Source organism: Ammospiza caudacuta, chromosome Z, assembly GCF_027887145.1.
Source record: "Ammospiza caudacuta isolate bAmmCau1 chromosome Z, bAmmCau1.pri, whole genome shotgun sequence".
In the NCBI taxonomy this organism is placed as follows: domain Eukaryota; kingdom Metazoa; phylum Chordata; class Aves; order Passeriformes; family Passerellidae; genus Ammospiza; species Ammospiza caudacuta.
Window position 1 is genome coordinate 40,866,328 of NC_080632.1, and position 21,680 is coordinate 40,888,007.

Sequence of the window (21,680 nt, forward strand, 5' to 3'; positions counted from 1 at the left end):
AAGAACTACAGAAACTTACTGCAACTGATCTTATGACATACTTGAGCCTGGAAAAAAACCACACATTCTATTGTTCTAAAGCATATCATTATAGGAATCAAACAGTAAAAATCACAAGGTACAGTAAGAATCTAGCTTGAATGATTTCCTGTCTTATGTTAAAAAAGTAATGATTAAATGAAGTGTAACTGTGCAAAGACACTCACATAAGTAATGAAGACTGTTTAGTTCACGTTTAGGGTAACAAACAAAAATTCAAACAAAGAGCCAGGTATGAAACAATCCTGATTTCCAAAATTACACTGGCTCCTGCTCATTAAATTCAATGATATCAGAATTTCAATTTTTGAAATTTTTTAAGAGGTAAATTTAAAAGGTACTGTCATTGCATATATGTACCTCCACTTGGGATGCATGTTTAGAATTGTCAATCTTCATAGCAACTATGTCATGATGAATAAACCAAATTGTTTTAAAAATACTGCAAAAAATTCCTCATGGTTTGTACAAGGCCTTGTAGGATGTGTTTGAAATTTGTTCTAATTTAAAATTTACTCTAATTTATTCTATTTATTTATTGATTTTACAGACTAGCAGGATTGGATTTAATGTTAACTAGTTTGTATTTAAAAAAAAAGCAGTTCAGTTTCTCTGGAATTAATAATCTTAGTAAAGTTACTTTGAGTGTAAAAGGCCAGCTAGTAAATTTAGAGAAATAAGAGAGTCTACAATTAATGTTGATCTGTGTCTGACAGCACTTTGAAATACAGACCAGAGAAAAAAATCAAAATTAAGAAAAAATCGCAAGTGTTCATTCTTAATATTAAAAGCAAAGGCAAGAAAAGGCATGTCATGCATACTTCATGAAAAAAATTCATCAGTTGTCCTTTTGTCCTTCAATAAAACATTGTAGTAAAGGCATCTTACTATGAAAACTAATTAGGCAAAAGAAAGATAGTTTGATTTTCTGAAAACCTGTTATACTAAAAACAATTAAAAACATTAAGAGTCATCCTATTACAGTGTTTTTATACTCCTGCTTACCATGGAACAGATTTTCAGAGGGTCCTTTTTGGCACCATCAGATTGATACCTTAAAAACAGAACAGAACAAGTTTGAGTTTACAAATGACTTCATCAGAATAATAAATTAAATTCCTATCTTTGTGTTTTCATATGGTTCTACATTGAATCTCATCTCAAATGATACAGCCTGTTTGATCCATGACACTAAAAAAAAGGCAATGCAACTGTCAGATGTGTAGCATAAACTATTTGAAATACATGCACTGAGGGAATTTTAATATTTGCTTGCTCAAGCTTGTTCCTAGAGTAATTTTCTTTTACAGACAAAAAGACCATTACAAAATAAAAATAATATATTTTTCTTTATATTTAAATGATCCCCTCCTAAATATTTGCCAAGATATCTCAATATCTAAGAAATCACAAAGGAAAAAGAGAATTTTAAAAAGCTAATTCAGTGAATTAATTTCTAATTAGATGCTTTCAATTATAAAAACAAACACTTCTAATACACTCTTTACAATGTAAATTAAAAATACTCACGCAAAATCGCCTCCTAAAGTACAGATAAGCTGAGCACCAAAAACACTCCATAAGGACAAACCTCCACATTCCCAAGTCACCATCACAACACAGCTATCGGGTGACCATCTGATTAGTTTAACGGGTCCTGTTTTATTCCAAATATCTGTTTAAAAAGAGACAACAAAGCAAGTGAAAACAGTGAAAGTCCTTCAACTGGTTTCACTATAAAAGTATAAACAAAAATATATGGAAGTAAATATTTGATTTTTCAATTAACTGATGTATTTATCAAACTGACCATCTCAACGTGAATAAGTAGCAAACAAAAAATCGTTTCCTTCCAATGCATGCTTGGTTTCATAAGAAAATAATAATACAGGAAAACATGCCAGAAATACACTGCTATAAGACAGTGTATAAGCTATAAGACAACCACACAACCACAATTCTATTAAAATAACTTTTTGGACAATAGAGGCACTTAACACAACTGTAAAACTTACTTATGGACTTGTTTTTTAACTGAAAACCAATAGACACATATATTTTCAGTTGAGGATGCAATTTACCCACTTGGTATGCTCCTTACTCTTAAGCACAGAATACTACATGAAAAAATACACTGCAGTGCAGGAAGGAAGCTGCATTACTCAGTATTTTTCTGTACTCTGTATATCAGTCACTTCAAATTAATTCACACTTCTATTATACTCATTATCAGTTTTGGCAATAACCTTTAATTTCCTGAAGTAACTGAAAATTAATTTCAAGACTAAGAATTAGTTTAAAAACCCCACAAAAACACAAACCAGCCACCTGAACGCTCACATACACAAAACATATCCAAAAGTTAATTAAAAAGCAAGCTGCTAAAAGTGCAAAGACACAAGAGTCAATTATTATAAACAGACAGGAGTAAATACTATTCACATCAGTGATTATGCAAACTAACAGAGGTTAACTAGCCAATGATAAAAAATATAGCATAACCTAAAAGCAGCTGGAAAATTCTAGCAATAAAAGTAGCTCACCAGGATATTGTTTTGGTGTCAGTTCCAATTTATGAGAAAACTGCATGGCGCCAGTGGTGGTATCTATTGTATAAACCTGCACAGAGCCACTGGAAGACATTACACATGCTTTAGACTACGGATTATTTGGATTTCTTATCAGTTTCAAGAGTCTAAGAAAAGATGCTATTTCTCTCACCAGTAACAAATTTATCTAGAACAGAGATGTTGAATCAAGTAATAGTCAAAGAACTTTGTGAAACAAATTACTAAGATGCTTTCCAGAAGGCATCAGAGGACCCAAACCACCAGCCCTAGAATAATCCATGTACTGAAAAGACTTCATTCTCCTAAGATACATATGTACATACAGTCCACATACATTTATGGCTTCCAACTGCCAGACAATCCATGAGGGAAGGCAGTAGTTACTCAGTGCCAAAGTTTCATCAGGGATGTACTAAGGCATACTATGATCAGTTAATCAAAGTAACTATTCCTGTTTCTGAAGAAACACCAACACACTGTATTGTTACTACAAACAAGAATACTAGTTCTTAAGAGGACAGATGTAAAATAAACCAGATTTTTAAAAATGTTATAAAACAAAACCTAAGTAAAATACAATCAAAGAAAATAAAAAGCTGCACTCTAAGTCCAGCCTAAGCACTATTATACAGGGGGGACTTGAAGGAGCAGTATGCAAAATACCACAACTAAAAGTACTTCTGCAACATTTAATTTACAAATATTCACAGTTACTCTAACAGGCAATATTTTTCTTGACCAAATCATGACTGCACAGAGCATCTTCTCAGCTGAGTGCCAAGTGCTGATTCTTGTCCAATATTACTATGACTAACTACTTAAAACTGACTTTATAATCCTGCTTTGACATTAGCTGGGATTGCAGCACTTTCCAATCCTTGCTACTGGTTGAGCCACCTTTTAATTTTTTTTCCCCGAGACCTGAACAGCAAACATAAATCTCAACTGCAGTTCAAGCAAGCAACCATTTCTTTCCACCTCTCTCCTGACTCCTTGACAGCACATTATGTAATCTCCAGGCAGACTGATTATTTTCATCTTTACAGTTCTTGCAACCCAACTTAGTAAGAAGTAACTACTAATTCAGATTTATAATGAAACAATCTTCCCCTGCTCTGAACCAGCCTTAAAAAACTTACTTGGCACATCCAAATGCCATTAGCCTGTATTTGTTATTCACTGCCACACAAGTTCCATCAACTACATCTTGTGCCCAAACACCATGGAGTTGCTGTAGAGAAAGGAATTCAGAAGATTTTTTGTTAAACAGTTCTTTTATTAATAGCAGTCAGCTTCTATCCATGTCCACCATATTACACATCTGTCAGTTGACCTTTATGATCTCAACATTTCTATTAATGTCAAGATCAAATTACATGGCTCAAATAAATAAAATTCCAGTAAATGCAAAACTGGTTTCATTCTTCTTAATATAAATTACAGAGAGATATCAGTATGTAAGAAAACTGTTTATAAGATCTCTTATTAACAAAATAAGTCAATACCTGTAAGGCAAAAAAGTTCCTAACTCTGCCTAGGGAGAAAAAAATTGGTAGATGGTACTAAGAATGAAGAAATAAATAAAAACATAAAAGTAAGTTTTCATCTGCAACAGCTGAGATCACAAGTGCTTTAAGTGGGTGAAGGAATCTGATATAGATCTACTCTTTTTGGTACTCTGTAATTAAAACACAGATACGTAACAACAAATTGTAATAGTATTTAGGCCAAATTACAGGTGAGAAAATTTGGAAGATTCCTGTTAAAGAAATTCTGAAGTATGCTTGTCACTATGAGAAAGAGATGGACTTGATAAGAACTAAGTCCTAGACATAGTACTTATATTTAGGAGATACCACTTCCTGTCATCCCACTTGTAACTTTTAACAGGAAGGCTGTTGATCTGACACAGTAAGACACAGTCTGTAATGACAATTTCAATGAATAAATGGAAGTTATTATCAATTATGGCCTCCCAGCACTATCAACCCTATAAATACCTAGCTCAAATTATGCTACAAAATGCAGCCTTGTTCTTATGTGATGTCTTAAGCAGATGTCAAATTTTAGTTTCTTTGTAGCTGAACAGAATTTAAAGTAAAAAGCCAACTGAAATGCAGAAACCAAGGAAAACACATTTATTGTGCATGATATAAATGCTAAAGGAAACATACCTCAGCAGTGAATCTACTTGACATCGGTGTAATGAAACCAACTCTGCCATCATTAAAAACAACAGCAAAGCCATCAAGCGTGGCACAGTATTCCATATCTCTGATGTAAACATCTTCAAATCCCGTAAGTGAACCTGCTGAGAAAGTATGAGTAATTTAAAAATAAGTGAACACAGAAATATTGCAAGCTAACAGACATTTCAGATGTTCACTTATTACCTCAATGAGAAAACCTAATTTAAACAGGCTATTTCATTCCCATTTACAAATGGCAAATTTTTCTCATCTCTGCTTAAGAACAGAGAATATTTTATATCAGATGGTATGTCACTAAGAGGTAACTGTTATAAGCAATAGAATCCCTAAAACCTACCTCGAGAAGACTGCAGATCTACAGAAAATGGAACTGTACATAGGTTGATGGCCTTCCTCCCATTGGTCATCCCATCCCAGTGAATGAGATGGAGAAATCCATCAGCAGTAGCCACAAGTAGATCTTCTAACATGGACTGCAAACTAATAAAAGATATTTGTTAATCCCTAAAAACACTTTGTATCAATTCAATGTCACAGAAGTATCAATTAATATCATAAACACTGTATTACTGCCTTTTGTACCAGCAACTGCATTGTAAAATTACAAACGTACCACGCTGACAAAATATGGTATACACCTCAACTTCTCTCCAGCAATCACTGTTCATGAACAGGTCTGTATTGTTAGAGTAATTGCTTAACTGGGATACTAACTGCTGAAGATCTTTTCAATACTTTTGACTAACCTTAAGACATTGCTGACAACAATCAATTATTCATCTATCCCAGAAAATTAACAATACTGCCTAGGCTGTAAATAATTCACAATACATTTTTATCTGTGGTTGGAATGAACTGGTGAAGGAGAAATTAGACTCCTCCTAAATCCTTTCTTAAACATTTCCCAACTCCTGACAACTAATACAAACCTTTTTCCAGTATATACTGCATTTCTTCCAACAGCCATTTTGTCCTAAGGAGCCTCTTCCCAAACTTCACTTTGTTACTTTCCCACCTCCTCAAATGCTATGAAGTTTCAGCAACCTTTCACACATACTTATTTATCATGTTCAAAATTTCTTTATAGGACAGGCCATCACCACAAAAATGCAAGAGGTAAGGAAAAAGGACAAAGGTGGACTCTCTGCAGGCATCTGGAGAAATGCTGGGATCCTGCATACAGTTTTTCTCTAACTGACCAACACCTCTATGAAATCTCTAATACACACTTGGATCTGAAGGACAAACTCATTTATAGTATTACACAGTAATACTGAGCATACTTCTGTATGCTGAAAATATCAGTACAGCCAAGCACAGAAAGAATTCTTAAACAGCAATTCACTTTTTCATCTCCTCAGACTTACTAGCTGCTAATAGTAACTTACTAATACTAGTCATTAGTATTAATAAGCGTAGAAACTTACTAGAAGCCTTTTCTTCCATCCAGTTTTCCTTTCACTTTTTAAAAAGTATTGATACATATGGAAAAATTCTCAAGACCCAATTAATGAGCATACCTTGTGATAGAGGCTTGCAAGTCCAGCACTTTCTTCATTTCTAGATTTAATGAAGGAGCACATTGTTCTTCCTTATAATGTGGGGTCCCCTTCAGATGAGGGCTTCCTCTAAAATACAAGAGAAATGTTTTAATTGAAACAGGTTGTCCTTCAAAAGACACAAGAGTTACGGACTTACATTCCTGTGGTCTTTTTTTCCCCATATTTATATGTGTGTATATATATGTGTATCTATGTATACACCCACACCCCCACAACCAGCACTGAATATCTAGGATGTAATTTTGATGCTAAAAGTTTAGTCTAGTACGTAGACAAGATAAGACAAATTAATAGAGAATGAACATTACAATAGCTGTGTGGCCTGCCTTAATACTCCTAAAATAAGGGATATGTATCAGTGAAAAATCTGATTTAATAAATTGTTATTCAACTGTTTACAGTAATTAAATTGGTGAATTATTAAGTATCTCCAATTTATTACTTTTCAAGATGCATTACAGGTATTACAGATTTCAAAATGTTTATGTTTCTTCCATTCCTTCTGCCAGATCAATGTTTATAATATAAATTCAGTAGGTATCATACAAGTAGACATCTATCACAGTATTTCATAGGAATATTTCTCCCTGAAGCAAATTAACTAGTTTTTAACCTATGACCAACTAAGAAGAGCTGACTGAACACTGATTCCATCCCTTTAAACAGACCATTACAAAGTATCAACTTCTAGATGTAGAATTCCATTGATTATGTCACAACATCATTATACATGACCATACAGCATCATTAAAGTATTCCTTATTTATCTTGGTTATCAGACATGCCATGTGCTTTTTAAACTTTTTTTTAAATGAAAACTAACCTACAGTCATAAGTAACATGTCATTCAGCTCAGTTATCTAATGAGCATTATGGTAGTAAACAAAGTAAACTGTGAATGCAACAGGCATTGCAGACAAGTTGGAATTTGTAGTAACTTCAACAGTCAGAAACAATAGATAAGTACACAGATTCATGTAATCTTTACCTGTGTTTTAACTGACAGAACATTTATTTTAATTTACATCAGGGTAGCAAATATAACTGCCTACGACATGGCAGAAACTAAAGCAGATGCAGCTTTGGAGAAGTTTAAAAGCACAAGGATGCATAAATCTCTTTCCTGTCTTTTTTATCTCAGTAGATATCAAGTTCCTTAATTCATTACCATTTTATAGCAATGCCATATTCATATCTGGTATTCTTCAATGGGGATTATACCTTTCCTTGTGTAGCAAGGACAAAGATATATGCCAGCTAAGGTAAGACCAAGGTAACTTTTGTCAATCTGGATTTAGCAGATGAAAGTAGTATCATTTTTCCAGAACGAAACTATGGTGGCTGTGAAGAATTACATTGAAAAATGAGAAAAAATTATTTTAAGGTTAGTTAATCCACCATCAAAAGATGTGCAACTTGTTCAAATTATTAGAATGTTTGGTTTGCATTTTGAACAAAAATTAATTCTAAAAGACAGCTGTCTTAGGAAAGATCTAGGCCTTCATGTAAGCTAGCTATCATGAACTGACAGGACCCCTGAAAAAAGCAGTCATTTCTTTTTTTAATAATACAGGTGGGTTGTTGCATGGTGGGGTTGTTGCGGTATTTTTTAAAATGTACAAAACCTCAGGTGTTTGGAGATAGGCTTTTCAACACATGTGAACATACAGTTCCAGAAAGTATACTCCCAAACTAGATGAAATTACTCTGGTTTATCAACAATCAGTGGTACAACTAAATTGTGCAAGCAAGTGACTAAAACTGAGATGAAAGGGTTGAGTAATGCAGAAATGTTGCTGTTAGGTAGGTATAAGACACAACTTAGCATGTCTGTTTTAACTGACCGAAGTACATAACCAAGTGTAAACTCAGTGTTTCTGCACAGCACAAGCTACAAAGCCAGAATGGTAACAACATAGTTTAAAAGACATGTTTTGCAGGAAGAAAAATTTCAAGTCTCCACGTAGGCTGGCTTTTTTCCCTTCAACACCTTTGATAAAAAAATAGCTTGCAAGAATATTTGAATATTTTCAGTTTCACAAGCTAGTTTTAGTGAATTGGTCACCATCTGTGGTACCTTATCTTTTCCACTCGGGCACTATCATTCCTGTCCCAAAAAGGCTCCTTTTACCCACCTTGCAAGAGCACAATCCACACAGAGTTGTGGTACATCACCTTGACTGAAACTCCAAAAATGCCACTATTTCAACTCATTGCCTATGATTTTGTCTAATTTATCAATTCAAAAAGAAGCCCTTAGCATGGGTGCAAAGGAGGCGCTACCAAAAGTACACGATGTTCATACAGTCCACATCTGCATGAGTCAGCCTTACTGGCTGAGTTCCTTTGACCTTTAAACGAAGAATGCACACAGATGACTGAAGCAGGAAAGAATGTTTGGTCTGGGTTGCCACATCAGCATCTGCTATGGCTGCAGCCAAACTTGAAGTTTTGCACAAGAATTGAGAGGAATATATTCCAGTGACCGACCAGCTGTATGTCAAATCAAATATAATCATTGCTATTTGCATGGCATCTGTTAATGTAACTCAGCCCGTGAATAAATCTCTTAAAACTCAGAACTGAGGAAAATCTGCAACCCAATAAAAACTGAAACAGGGAAAGATTAGGGAAGCGGTTTTTAAAAGCCCCAACACACCAAACTTAAAAGCATCCTAAATTCAAGAAAGAGGCAGCACCATGCAAAAGCAGAGTCAGACAGCCTCTTCTGGTAGGAAGAATTTCTTGAAGTTTGTTATCTGAAATGGTGGGAAGTTCAGGGAGGAAACAGGACACCAGCCAGCTAATTTTTCTAGGTGCACAGTACTGCATTTATGGCCTCCACTAACTGCACAGCAGTTAAGTCATACAACATGATGCACAGACAAATTTGTCACTACTACCAAAAGTATCTAAGAAATACTTAAGAAGTTAATTATAGCAGAATCTGAAACTTAGAAACTTAGGGAGTTTCTTTATAATTGCAATTAAGGTACACAACACATATTATATTTAAGTCTGTTCTAGTATTTTAAAATAAAGTCCACTGCTTTCTGCTCAGTAATGGAGAATTCTAACTTGGAGATAGAATTAGCAATAAATTCATATTTAAGTTTCCACTGTACTATTTGGGGTAATCATAGTAATATAGTTGGCAGTTATTGTTGGATAATAGTTTAGAAAAATTCAGAAACACTCTCAGAGTAAAAAAATACAGTACTTCAAAAAAATACTGTGGCTAATGGCAAACAATGTATTACTTAAAAAGCCAAACAAACAACAAACAACCCAGTAGCATCCATTCTCACTAGCTAAACCGTGCAAGTAATGAGAAGTAATGGAGACATTTCACTGAAAAAAATAAGAAAGACTGCAGACACTTAAAAATCATTTCTAGAACAATTGTTTGATACAAACAAGGTAAAATACTTTTATACCAGTTTTGGGCTATGATCTTCTTAGTTGTTCCTGAAAAAATTACTTCTTCAGTAGTACTTAGAGTGGGAAGGAAGGGACAAGAAGAAGATTGAAAATCATGATGGTTCATCTATTAATGGCAATATTCATAAGACAAAAGCAGGGCAATGTTTCTAAAACAATTTACAACACCAACAAGTTGTTCTTCTCCAAGTCAAGAAGGAAGAAACCTGACAACAGCCATTATCTTGGCATTAGCACAATTACACAATTTTCCTAACCATTTTGCAATGGTTCATGTGAACAGTTCAGTTAATGTTCACACTGAAAAGCTGAGGACTTCATTTTTTCATACCTGATTCAAAAAGGCTGCATCACCACCTGTGAGATTTGGTTTTCATGCATCTAGCATCTTTTCACTCCTTAAACCTGCATCTCTGCACCATACACCGCAGGCAACCACCAGCTGAGGATTAAATACATCTGACTGGATGCAGAGATGTATTCATACAGACTGGCAATAGCTGCACCAACAAAATTAAAGTGAGTTTATGGTAACAACTATGAAGAATAAGTGCTTAGAAAAGTAGTTCTTAGTATAGCCTTTACAATACAATTAGGTAGTAGCACATTTCTGCAGTTTAAGAAACAGCTAGCTAGCATATTAATCAACTATACATATAAAAAGGCTAAATGGTTTACTAAATTATTATTTCTGTTGCAAAGATTTCTTGACAACAGTTACAGAACCACAAAATCACTGGGTTGGAAGAGACCTTTAAGATCATAGAATCCAGTCCATGCCCTAACTAACCATGGCACTGAGTGCTACATCTTTTTTTCAACGCATCCAGGAATGGTGACTCCACCACCTCCCTGGGCAGACCACTCCAGTACTTTATCACTCTTTCTGTAAAAAACTTTTTCCTGATATCCAACCTGTGTTTCCCTTTAATTAAAAGGTTAAAACATCTCAAACCACCATCAAGAGTTTACAAGTGCCATAATGGTTAATAGAAGTTCCATATGGTTCCAATGGTTGCAATAGTTAATCAAAGTTCTTCAGCTAATCTAGTTTTAAATATATATTTTTCAAACAGTCCTAAAATCTTACAGGGAAAACCACAATGGTAAAGTTCAGCAGAAGCTTAATGCTGAGCACAAATTACCTAGTAAGTGAATTCACTGCACACCTCACTTATTACCCTTGCAGAGTTTGAAGTTCAAAACCTTTGTACATAGTAATCTTCAGTCATTGAATCAGGAAAAAAATGTCCACTGATGAGGTAATTTATGGCACCTTTAAACCATCAGGCTATAGAAAAGGAGATAGACAGCTTTTAAAAATGCCAGAAAGATAAGACATGAATAGAGTAACCAGGTATATAAGCAACAATACAGCTTTGAAAACCATCATATGAACGAGTTTCTTCAAAAATTCATACTGGTTAGATAACAACTAATTTTCAAAGCATTTTCAGAGACTTAATAACTTACACCACTGAGGTCTCATTCTAAATTTACACAACATTCTTATCACTCCCCAAATGCAGGCTCCACTTGAGGATATGAAGAAACCTGACACAAAACACTCTCCAATTACCACATTTAGTTAATTAGCCATGTGAAATTTTTAGATTTTGTCTTTTTTGAAAGGCAAAAATATCCTCAGCACTAAGTCACACATGCTCTTCAAGCAAAAAAACTTCAGTTACTCTCCTTGGCAAACCTTTAAACAGAAACAACAACCAGATCAGTAGAGAGAAGCCCCCACTCTGATGGTGTTACTCACCTCTTTACTGTCAAGCATAAGAATAGCTATACAAATTCATTTGGAAAATCCTCAAAAAATTTCCACTGTACCTTGCCACAGCTTACAAAGCTGCAAATTTGCTTCTATGCACTGTTACTTTTCTTAAGGAATCAAAGGTAGAGATAAATTTTATTTTAAAATGCTACAATCTTACCTTATTTACATTATTTTTCATTTTTTGTCTTGTAGTTACCTTAGGAATTGAGTGGTAAAACCAGACCGAACTAATTGAAGCAGTACTTTGTACTTGTGCTCACTGTAAGAAAATACCCCAGAATGTGGGCTAACGGCCAATACTGATTCTCTTCCAAATCTGCTCTGAACTGGAGCAAAGCATCCAAGAGCTGGAATAAAACTGCAGGGTACTCTGGCTCAATTTTAAAAAACTAAACACCATACAATTACTGCTTTCTTCCCCATGTTTTTAGTCTCACAAATTAAGCAGGATACTGTAAGTTTTCATTAAGCATGAATGACAGTTCACTCCAAGAACAGACTGGCAATTCCTAGCAAAACAGCAACAGTGCCAGAAAAATTTTCTTTGACAGAAAAACTACATTCTTAAAATATCACAATATGACAAAAGAACCCAATAGATTCCAGCAAGAAAAATGAAAAGTTTACTTTTTTATATATAAATATTCATATCTTGCACTTATGGCATGAGCACTTGTTTTATCATATGAGTCTAGTAACAGGTTTTTACATATAATATGCATAATACTGAACAGGTTATTTGACTAACTCTTACCATACCTACATGAGTAGATTTCATATAGATTAAATCTCTAAAGGTATAAAATAGTGTTTAAGAAGTATTTCCCACTAAACCTTCTTTAAGTATTTAACATATTCTAAATTTCGTAAGAGCTATTGTCCTCAGTTACTAATACAACAAGCTTCAACAGATTTGTGGGCTCCAGCAACAAATTTTAATTTTGGATTTTAGTACTTCCATTAAAACACTGGATTTAAGAATATAAAGACCATTACAACTGGGTGATTTGAAAAGGAGACAATCATGTGAAATGTACATTTTTAAACAGGAAATCAATTTTCCTAGGCTCTGATTCCGTCTGGTTTAATACAAACAACAGCAGGGTGCAAGAGAAGTTCACTCAACCTTACTTTCCAAAATCTCTGTATTTCATAATACTGAAAGATAAGGAAAAGCAAAGACTCTGGTATTCAAACAGGATGGCATCTTAGCCTCAATTCATGCTTTAGCTCTTTTACTAAACGTGTGCTGATTAGAATGAGAACAAAAGAGATACTTGGCCCTGAAAAAAAATCATGCTGCGATTAGACATACTAGAACGCATACTGAGCTACAAACAGCCCAAGTGTTTCTGTCACTTCTCATAGAGTTTTGTTTTGCTTTCCACCTTGAAGCATTTTGTTTGAGCTGGACCAATAAAAAACTTTCATAAATGCAATTACAGTTTACACAACAGTTGCATGCTAGAACAGCTGTTAACACACCAGACACAGGCAAGCTCGAAATTATCTACCATATACCCAGTACCTCCTTTTCTGACTAACCACTTTTTCTTTCATTTATGGTAAAATATGCACAGTTTGTTTAAACGAGAGCTAAGATGACAAAAGGATCTAAACACAACCATTCTCAGTATTTTCACCTGCATGTTAACAAACCTAGGTGCAATTTCAGCTTCAGGATATTGAATAAACTAGGAAATTTTGCACTAGACCTGTATTTTGGAGCAGCTGAGGATTTTACTGGTGTGTATTCCCAGCGCACAACCATCTTGTTACATTGACATGCACAGCTTAAGAAATCTGTTCAAGAAAAAGTTGTATTAAGAGGGTATCCCTTTCTCATTGTAGTCATGACAGTGAAGTTTTGTATTTCTGCCAGAACTGGCCACTATTATTTAAAGAAAAGCTACTAAAGAACAGGCTTCACTCTGTTTACAAAAAGTTAGTAGATATGGGCACTTAATAAACATCAACAATTAGTAATAATAAAGTACAACATGACTGAACATTCATCTCAGTTTTTACTAACTAGTTTGCAGCAGATGTCACTTCACTAATGCAAGGATTCCCTCATACTTTTTCCAAAAGTAATCGCCCTCTCTCTCACTTTGCCCGGCATAGGTAAATAACCACACAAAACAGAGCTGGAAGAGTCCTAATTAATACCACCATGACTGCCAAAATGTTCCGAGCAATTGCTTTACCATGAATCATAAGACTTAAACAAGCATCACCGAACAGTCACTTCATGCTTTTCAACTTCCAGTGTAGCTACTCAGTGTACTACTTCAAAGTCACCATTTTCTAATGCCAGCCTTTTATTAAATGCCAATTTGCAAAATAAGCTACTAGAATCCAGGGCAGGGGACAGGGAGAGTTAAAAAGGGAGATAGGCAGGTTTAGTTTCCCCATCAGGTCAACAACCCAACTTCACTTAAGGCACAGCTGCATAATCACTGCTGCCAACACAGAGGAAGGAGCCAAGAACACACTGTTACAGGGGGAGAAAACAGTAAGACATCCCCTTTCAAGCATGAGGCAAGCCACATACAAGGCCTTTCACTGATCTGTAATGGCTTCAAAGTGAAGAAAACTAATTTGGTATTGTTCAGCCCAGCAGAAGTGAAATCCAACCATTTCAATGAAATAATGCCTTTGGAAAATGAATATATGCCAAAAGAAAGATAGAAGTTTCAATTCTAGCTTTTGGTCCCATTTGTCTGTTTGTTCATTTTAGATTGGAGGGTTTTTGTTTGATTAACCCCTGCCAAGTATTTGCTCTACAATGTAAATTAGTGAGACTGCCTACGGGCAGCGCACTGTATCTGCACCTGCAAAAGAAGTTCATTCAATCTTAATAACTTAAAGAATCATTTTACATTAATCACAGGAGGCACAATTCACTCACAAATAGCTGTGTCTTTCTTTTGATCTAATACAATCAGAGCAGTAGTAATTTTATTTAGGTTTTCAAAATTGAGGGCTAAGTATAGACAAGCCAGTAATCCCAGTGAATTCAGTGAGATCATTCATCTTCTTAAAGGTAAGCACACACAATAAATAGTCTTAGGAGACTGTGAGCAACCTATTATAAACACACAAACACCTTGTTCTACTGAACAGAATTTGCATTATAGTCCTTTTTGTGCTATACAAATGTATTTTAAAACCCTGACTGGTCAACACACAACTAACAACTAAAACATGCATTTTCAGGTCAACAATTCATATCAATTACTAAACTTTTATAAAAGTTTTACGTAAGTTTATAAAAGTTAGACTGGTTAGTCACTGATGGCTTAATAGGTATTTTCAAGCTTTCCTACAAGTTATATTCTAAGCAAGCTTCTTTTTCAACTTTTATTGTGTTTTATATATATTTTTGTAAGTTTGCAGATTTTGCCAATTAAAACACCCACCAAACTTTTCAAAAAGAACAAGAAAAACTCACAATAAACTACTGCTTAGTTTTCTGCATTATGTAATGTACAGACAAGGATCTACTATCCCTTTATTTATTTGGACAAGTTGCAGCAGCAGGCTGTCTGCCTGTTCCCCTGAAGACAGTAAGCCACATGTGAAGAGTCAGTTTGAAAACTGCTATTCAGTTCTTCAAAGAGGCAAGTAAAGTAATATAACTTGTCTACATTAAGTTTCTGGCAAAAAGAAAAGTAAGCTTCAACAATAAATTCCAGTTAACTCCAGAGCTTTGAGGGCTATTTCACAGGTCAAAAGATGGACTACAGCCATAACACACAAAAAAATTTCTAGTCAATAAAGGAAAATTCAGTTTTAAATCATTTACTACCTGCTAAGTAATTTCTTCCAACACATATTTGTGAAAGAAGACAGATTTTGAATTTAAATACTTTTGAAAACCCCCTTTATTTCCTTTTAATGTTCATGGTTTAACAGTTATACTGAAAAGAAAAAGAAGTCAAAATATCTTCCTCTTACATGACATCTTAGGTTATCCAATACTCCTAAGAGATGACCATGTGGAGAGATTCATGATTCAACTTTAACTCTTTTTATGAATGTGAAAAAAAAAAAATAAACTGACTAGTACTATCAGAATGATGAAGATATATAGAGAGATATATTAAAAAAAAAGAAAAAGTTTCTAGCCAATTAGAAATTGAGAGTGTGCTATTACGTGCATGGACAAATCCAATCCAACCCATGACTACAGATTCTGCCTATCTAAACACACAGACACATACACATATACTCCTTGAAGTTTTAATTTGTCCTGGGCATTTCCCAATTTTGTAAAATCCAAAATCAACCACAAACACACCCAAAATACATTCACAATTTAAGTGCATAAGATGTATTCTGTCATTCACAATAAGGAAAATAAGATGAAGCTAACAACATAACATACTGCACCAAGAATGCTTGCACACTCTTACTGAAAATATCCATTTGCTTTCAAAAATACTGGGATTTTATTCCCCATTTCTTTTTAAAAATCCCTCTGAGTTATGAAAACATAGGGAGCAGGATCTATTTTTGAATTGTATCTTAACAGTTCCTAAGACATCATTTTTTCAATTGAGTTATTCAAAAAGCATCATTAAATCTTGTTGCAGATCATAAACACAACATAATACCTCAAATTCTAAAATTAGACTTTACCTGCTATTAAGGCTTTTGAGAGCTTGTAAGAAGGACCTAAGGAATCACACCAGCACACAGCAATCTACTTGAACTGACTCCGACTCTACCCTACACTGACTCTAACTCATAGGAATGATGGTTCATATACTCATCAAGTGTTCAAACATACTCTGTAATGAAGTATCTTTTGTCATAAAAACTGCTTAGAAGTTGTCCAGACAGATTTTTTCACACTGTGATGATCCAAAGTTTAAAATACTTACTTAGGATATATTGGCTCATAAAGATACTTGTCTCTTGCTGATGGGATTTCAAAAAATAAGATGTATCCATTTGCAGTCTGAAAGAGAAATACTGATAAGATAAATATCTAGTCTCAGCGTGAGTAAAATCTGCTAGTCTTATGTGATTTCCATGTATGTCTCATATATTGAACTCAAATATACATTAATTCAGACATTTAAAATACTGTGTATTTATATTAATTCCAGATAAAATCCATACCTACCCTTAAAGTCAAGTGAATAGATTAGGCAGGAGATCGAAAAACGGAAAAACAATCCTGTTTATGCACCAGTCCATCAGAAATTTTCCTCCAACTCATACAAACCTATAAAACCTGACAACTATTTCAGATATGTAGAAATATCTGAATATTTCTAAATAATTCCTATCAACTACATGAATTAGCATAGAAAATAAGCGTAGAAAAGTAGAAGGTGGGAAGTACCTGAATAAACTCTCCAAGTGCTTGAACACAAACGAACACTACTGAATGCAAAGAGTTTAGCACTGCCTCTCAGGGTTGGCCATCCAAAAATCCTCACATCACTTATCTTTGATACTACCACAAAACCTGTAATAATTCAATCCCAAGCCACGTTCTGTCATTCTGGAAGAATGACTTCATACTATATACAGGGAACAAATAATTTAGTTATCTGATGTTCCAGTCATACCTAGAAGCTGCTTGTATAAGCTTGAAACAAGTAGATGACCAATAATGTTATGTGTTCAAAGAAGTGTCATTTTTTACAGCATGAATTTATTTTCTGGGCAAATCAGTAAACACATTTTGGTTAAATAGCATTTCCATCCAATTATTTTAATATGGGCTGGGCATGTATCCAAAGCACTGGAGACAAAAAGCACTGAAATGAATGGCTTCACATTTCTTGGCAAGATTGGTTTCCTTTTCTTTGAATAAAGCAACACTCTTGTTAACTTAATGTATCATTTCATAGATGATATTCACATTTCAATGAAACATTTTGCTTCAGAAAATTTGTGTTTTGGCTTTGAATTCCAAGAAACACTATTATTCTCATTCAAAGTGAGTGTCTTTTTCAAGCAAGAATAAAATCTGAACAATAATGGTGAGCTTGAGACAGGGTGGCAATAAATGGAAGCTTTTCTGTGTGCTGTAATATCATGTTCAGGTATTATGTGGTAAAGAACCGTCTTCATTTCTAACATCTTTACAGGTTCGTTCCATTACATCATTAAATATTTAACCCCTAAGTTACCTTATCCTGGAAAGAACAGTAAAACAATACTGTGAAGTATCTTTATACTGATATTAAGGTACAAAGGGCCTTACTGAACACTATTCAAAGCACAAAGTTGCTATTGTTACAGGCTCATTTCTAAATAGAACCTCAAATTCCATGAAGAGGGGGAAGAGGTGTAGAAGCATTCAAGCACAGACTTCTGGCAAATGGATCATATTCATTTACAGAGGTTTCATCGATTTAAAAACATTTGAGTGAAACTTACTAAATAAGTAACCATCACTGTCATCCATTCCCTGATCATTCTAATCTTTGACAGTCAGAAGTACAAACACTGGGAATCTTGCCAGGAATTTCATAACATGGTTTCTTGCTACCATGTTTAATAAAGCTCTGCCTTATCTATGGGAACGCATGCGTAAGAGCAGTCTGTATTGAAGGACTGCCTGCAACATGGGAAGGATCAAAATGCCTCCTATACTTCTCCATAATGAAGCATCTTGACCCAATTCCTAAGTTTGATTTACTACTACAATTAGCTATCTGGATATATGTACTAATCTAAACAAGAAAAAGTATTTCCCAGTAACACTAGAAAAATCACAAAGGCAGCAATATGAAAAAAGAAACCACAAAATATAAGGGGAAAAAATAAGATCTGTCTAGGAAATGTGCCAACAGTTTAACAACAGAAGATACTAGCGGAAAAAGAAGTTACAATTTCTAGGGGATGGTGATACTGAAAATTGCTTAAGCTTGTTTAACTACATACTTTTACAGTTACTTGAGGTATGTTATAAAGCTTGATATGCTGGCCCAAAGTCTGCAGTACAAATAAAATTTACCTCAAAGCATATGCTGTTAAGTGATTTGTTTCCATAAAGACACTTTGAATATTTGGGCTGTCAGAAACAAAAAACATGGTATATCACTGTTAGGGTGAACATAAAATTCAGACTACATTCCATATGATGATGTCATTTAAAAAAAAAAGGAAAAAAAAAGGAAAAAAAAAGGAAGAATGTACCACTTCACTAATAAGTATGTACTAAGCCTTATGTTCACCTTCTTAAAACAAAGATTTATTACAGAAAATTACTACAACCAAGTACTCATGAGCACAGGTAGTAATAGGTGATAAACATCACCTAACTCAGCTTTCAAACTGAAATGTTCAGGTGTTGCACAGGACTTCAATAATTAAGTGAGGCTAATTCAGTTCAAAATCGCTGGGTTTTTCATTAAAAACTTGCTTTGCCATTGCTCCTTCACTTGAATGTGTTAGTTAAGAAAAAAGAGAAAACTATGCACTTGGACAGAATTCTTGGGTTGAGAGAATCACACATCTGCAGAAACACTTTCTTCATTAAAGCTCTAAAAACTGACTTTCTGTCCTGTCTCACTACAACAAAACCAGCAATACCATAAATGCGTCTTTCAGTAGGACTCAATAACTGTTCCAAATAAAACTATATATTTTTTTTAAAGTATATTGCAAAACAGCTTATGTTAAGACCACCATAACAAACATGCTTGACTATATAATTTGTATACGTACACCCAGGGATGAAATATCATCCTATGAAACACAAAGAATATTAGAAATCTTATTACACTCATTATTTTATAAATGATGATCATTTAGAATTTTAATTCACAGAACTTTAGCTTACAAAATGAGACTTTATGGGCATTTACATTCTGACACTATCTGCCAAAAAGAGCACTGCACATTTAGTTGCAGAAAAAATTTAAAGTTCACTACTGAAGTGGCAAAAACTAAAGTTAATCTGTCAGCTGAACCACAAGGTCTCCAGAGCAAATGGATCACAACATCTCAGAAAAAAAACCCCACAATATGTGAAGTAATTAAATATAAGAATTCAAATTTCCTCTGAACTACTACATAAAGGTTTAATTAAAATGTGTTTGGTGCAATATAAAATTGAAAAACTCTTTTTGATCCGCAACAAAAATTACAGAAATCTTTCTGACTTTATTGACAATTATTAGTACTCACTGAGAATATAATCTGGCACTAACAGAAATACTTAATTTCATTGATTTCATCAGATACTTCTAGGCCATTTTAGTATTTTAGACTAACTATTTACTTGCATTAACTTGCATTATGCAAAAGAAATCTGGACCATGGGAAGCTTAGCTGATTTATGATTATCATGATATTGCTAGAGAGAATAACTACTCCATAAATCATCTCCTGTTTTCCACTAAGATAACAATATCTAATTTAAGATCTGGTCATAATGTTTAGACCTGACCAAAAGACACCAAGAGGATTATCCCATATTGCAACTCATAAACTGTAGTCCCAACTTTCTTGTGTTCACCTTGCTACTCAAACTTCAAATACTGCTGCTGAAATAGTCCAAAGTACTGTGAACACAGCACCAGCTATGAAACAAGACTTTATTTCCATGTGAGACAAGATCTCATCTCTAAGATTCCGAACAGAAGAGTTCACATATCACTTGTCACAGCCCTTGTTTCTGTGTTCTCAGTGACTTGCAATATTTTTGAATCACTAAAAGCCAGTAATAAGGCCACAGCTCCATCTCTTAAGACTCACCTTTAAACTCTATTTATCAAGTTAAACATAATTATGTTACCTAAGTCCACAACTATTTCTTTCATTCACATAACTTTACATTACTGTATTACGTTACCAGATTACTAAAGTAATGAGATGTTGTATCACCCCCTGGCAATACATCTAACCACTGTTTTAAGACAAAGAACTGCAGTTCATTCTCACAGGGAAAAATTAATGAATACTACGAAAGAAAGCTTCTATTGTCTAAAAAGTCATTGGTATTATTATATATTTTCACAAGACAAGTATCAATTAAATGTATTTACCGTCTGCAAGGTTCTATAAGCACAGAAATTGGTAACACAAGCTTTTGTTCGCAATAGTTTAACCAGAGCAAGAAGGAAAAATTCTACTTACCGAAACAGCTATCATTGTGCTGTCAGGCCGCCATTCTGCTCGTTTGTAAGGTCCAAACTGAGAAGCTGCTTTTGAAAGTTCCTTGTAGCTTACAATTAATACACTTGGCTGGAGGAAAAAAAAAATAATAATTATATCTCCTATCTAGTAGGAATGGAATGCTTTATATGTTGCGCTATAGCTGTAAAGAACTATGTCTCCTTAAACAGCTACAACATGTTTCCCTTGAAGGAGGTTAAAAAGGAACTTTAAAGAAACTTCATGGAGAACTGTTGCCACACTGTCATTCCTAATCTCACTCTTTCAAATCCAGGACGTTTGAATAAAATACTTAATTGCACAGTAAGGAGTCATTACAGAATACAGAAATAGTTTCAATTTAGATAAAAGGTAACTGATGTTTAAGATCAACAGATACACCTCAAACAGGCTCCTATAATGATATGGACTGTCAAATGAATTAGGAGGAAATATTCCATAGAATATTTGGTACAGACAATTTGCTTAGTTTCTACTAAATGGGCAGGCCATTGTATTAAAGAGAATGATAATCAGGAAATTTGTTTTCTAGAACAGGTAGTCAGAACCTGCTGAAAATCCACCTCTACAGTTAGCTGGAAGGATTTTGCAAGTAATGAGGTGCCCCCATTAGTACCTTTCCTTCTGGGAAGGGAGAAAAGCTTTGGGGTGATGAAGACCAGACAAAGCTACCTTGGGCACTAAGCCTTCATTCCCTTTCATGAATGCAGTGGAGAGCTGCAACATAAAAAACCTAATGCAAGGTTGCCCTTCCTTGCTCTAGTGCTTAGAAATGTTCATTCTCCTTAAATATATTGCACAACTGTTTCTATTTTCTTGTTTTTGAATCAATAATAGTTTTCAGCTTAGATAGGTATTTCTCCTTCCATTATCCTCCAGCACTTAAAGGACACAAAAGTTAAATTAAGCAGGATGTACTTTTTGT

The 21,680-nt window shown here is 34.4% G+C and overlaps 1 protein-coding gene across 2 annotated transcripts in view; it reads right to left on the reverse strand.

The window, feature by feature from the left end:
• Positions 1–21,680, reverse strand: part of RIC1 (RIC1 homolog, RAB6A GEF complex partner 1) — a 46,647-nt gene that overhangs the window by 16,561 nt on the left and 8,406 nt on the right. For both annotated transcript variants that reach the window (XM_058823392.1, XM_058823391.1), the window contains exons 2-10: positions 20,717–20,824; positions 16,498–16,574; positions 6,340–6,447; positions 5,157–5,299; positions 4,784–4,920; positions 3,749–3,840; positions 2,583–2,671; positions 1,570–1,714; positions 1,045–1,093 (exon numbers count right to left, since the gene is read on the reverse strand). In XM_058823392.1, the coding sequence (XP_058679375.1) occupies positions 1,045–1,093; positions 1,570–1,714; positions 2,583–2,671; positions 3,749–3,840; positions 4,784–4,920; positions 5,157–5,299; positions 6,340–6,447; positions 16,498–16,574; positions 20,717–20,824 (948 nt within the window). The remainder of the gene's footprint in view (positions 1–1,044; positions 1,094–1,569; positions 1,715–2,582; positions 2,672–3,748; positions 3,841–4,783; positions 4,921–5,156; positions 5,300–6,339; positions 6,448–16,497; positions 16,575–20,716; positions 20,825–21,680) is intronic.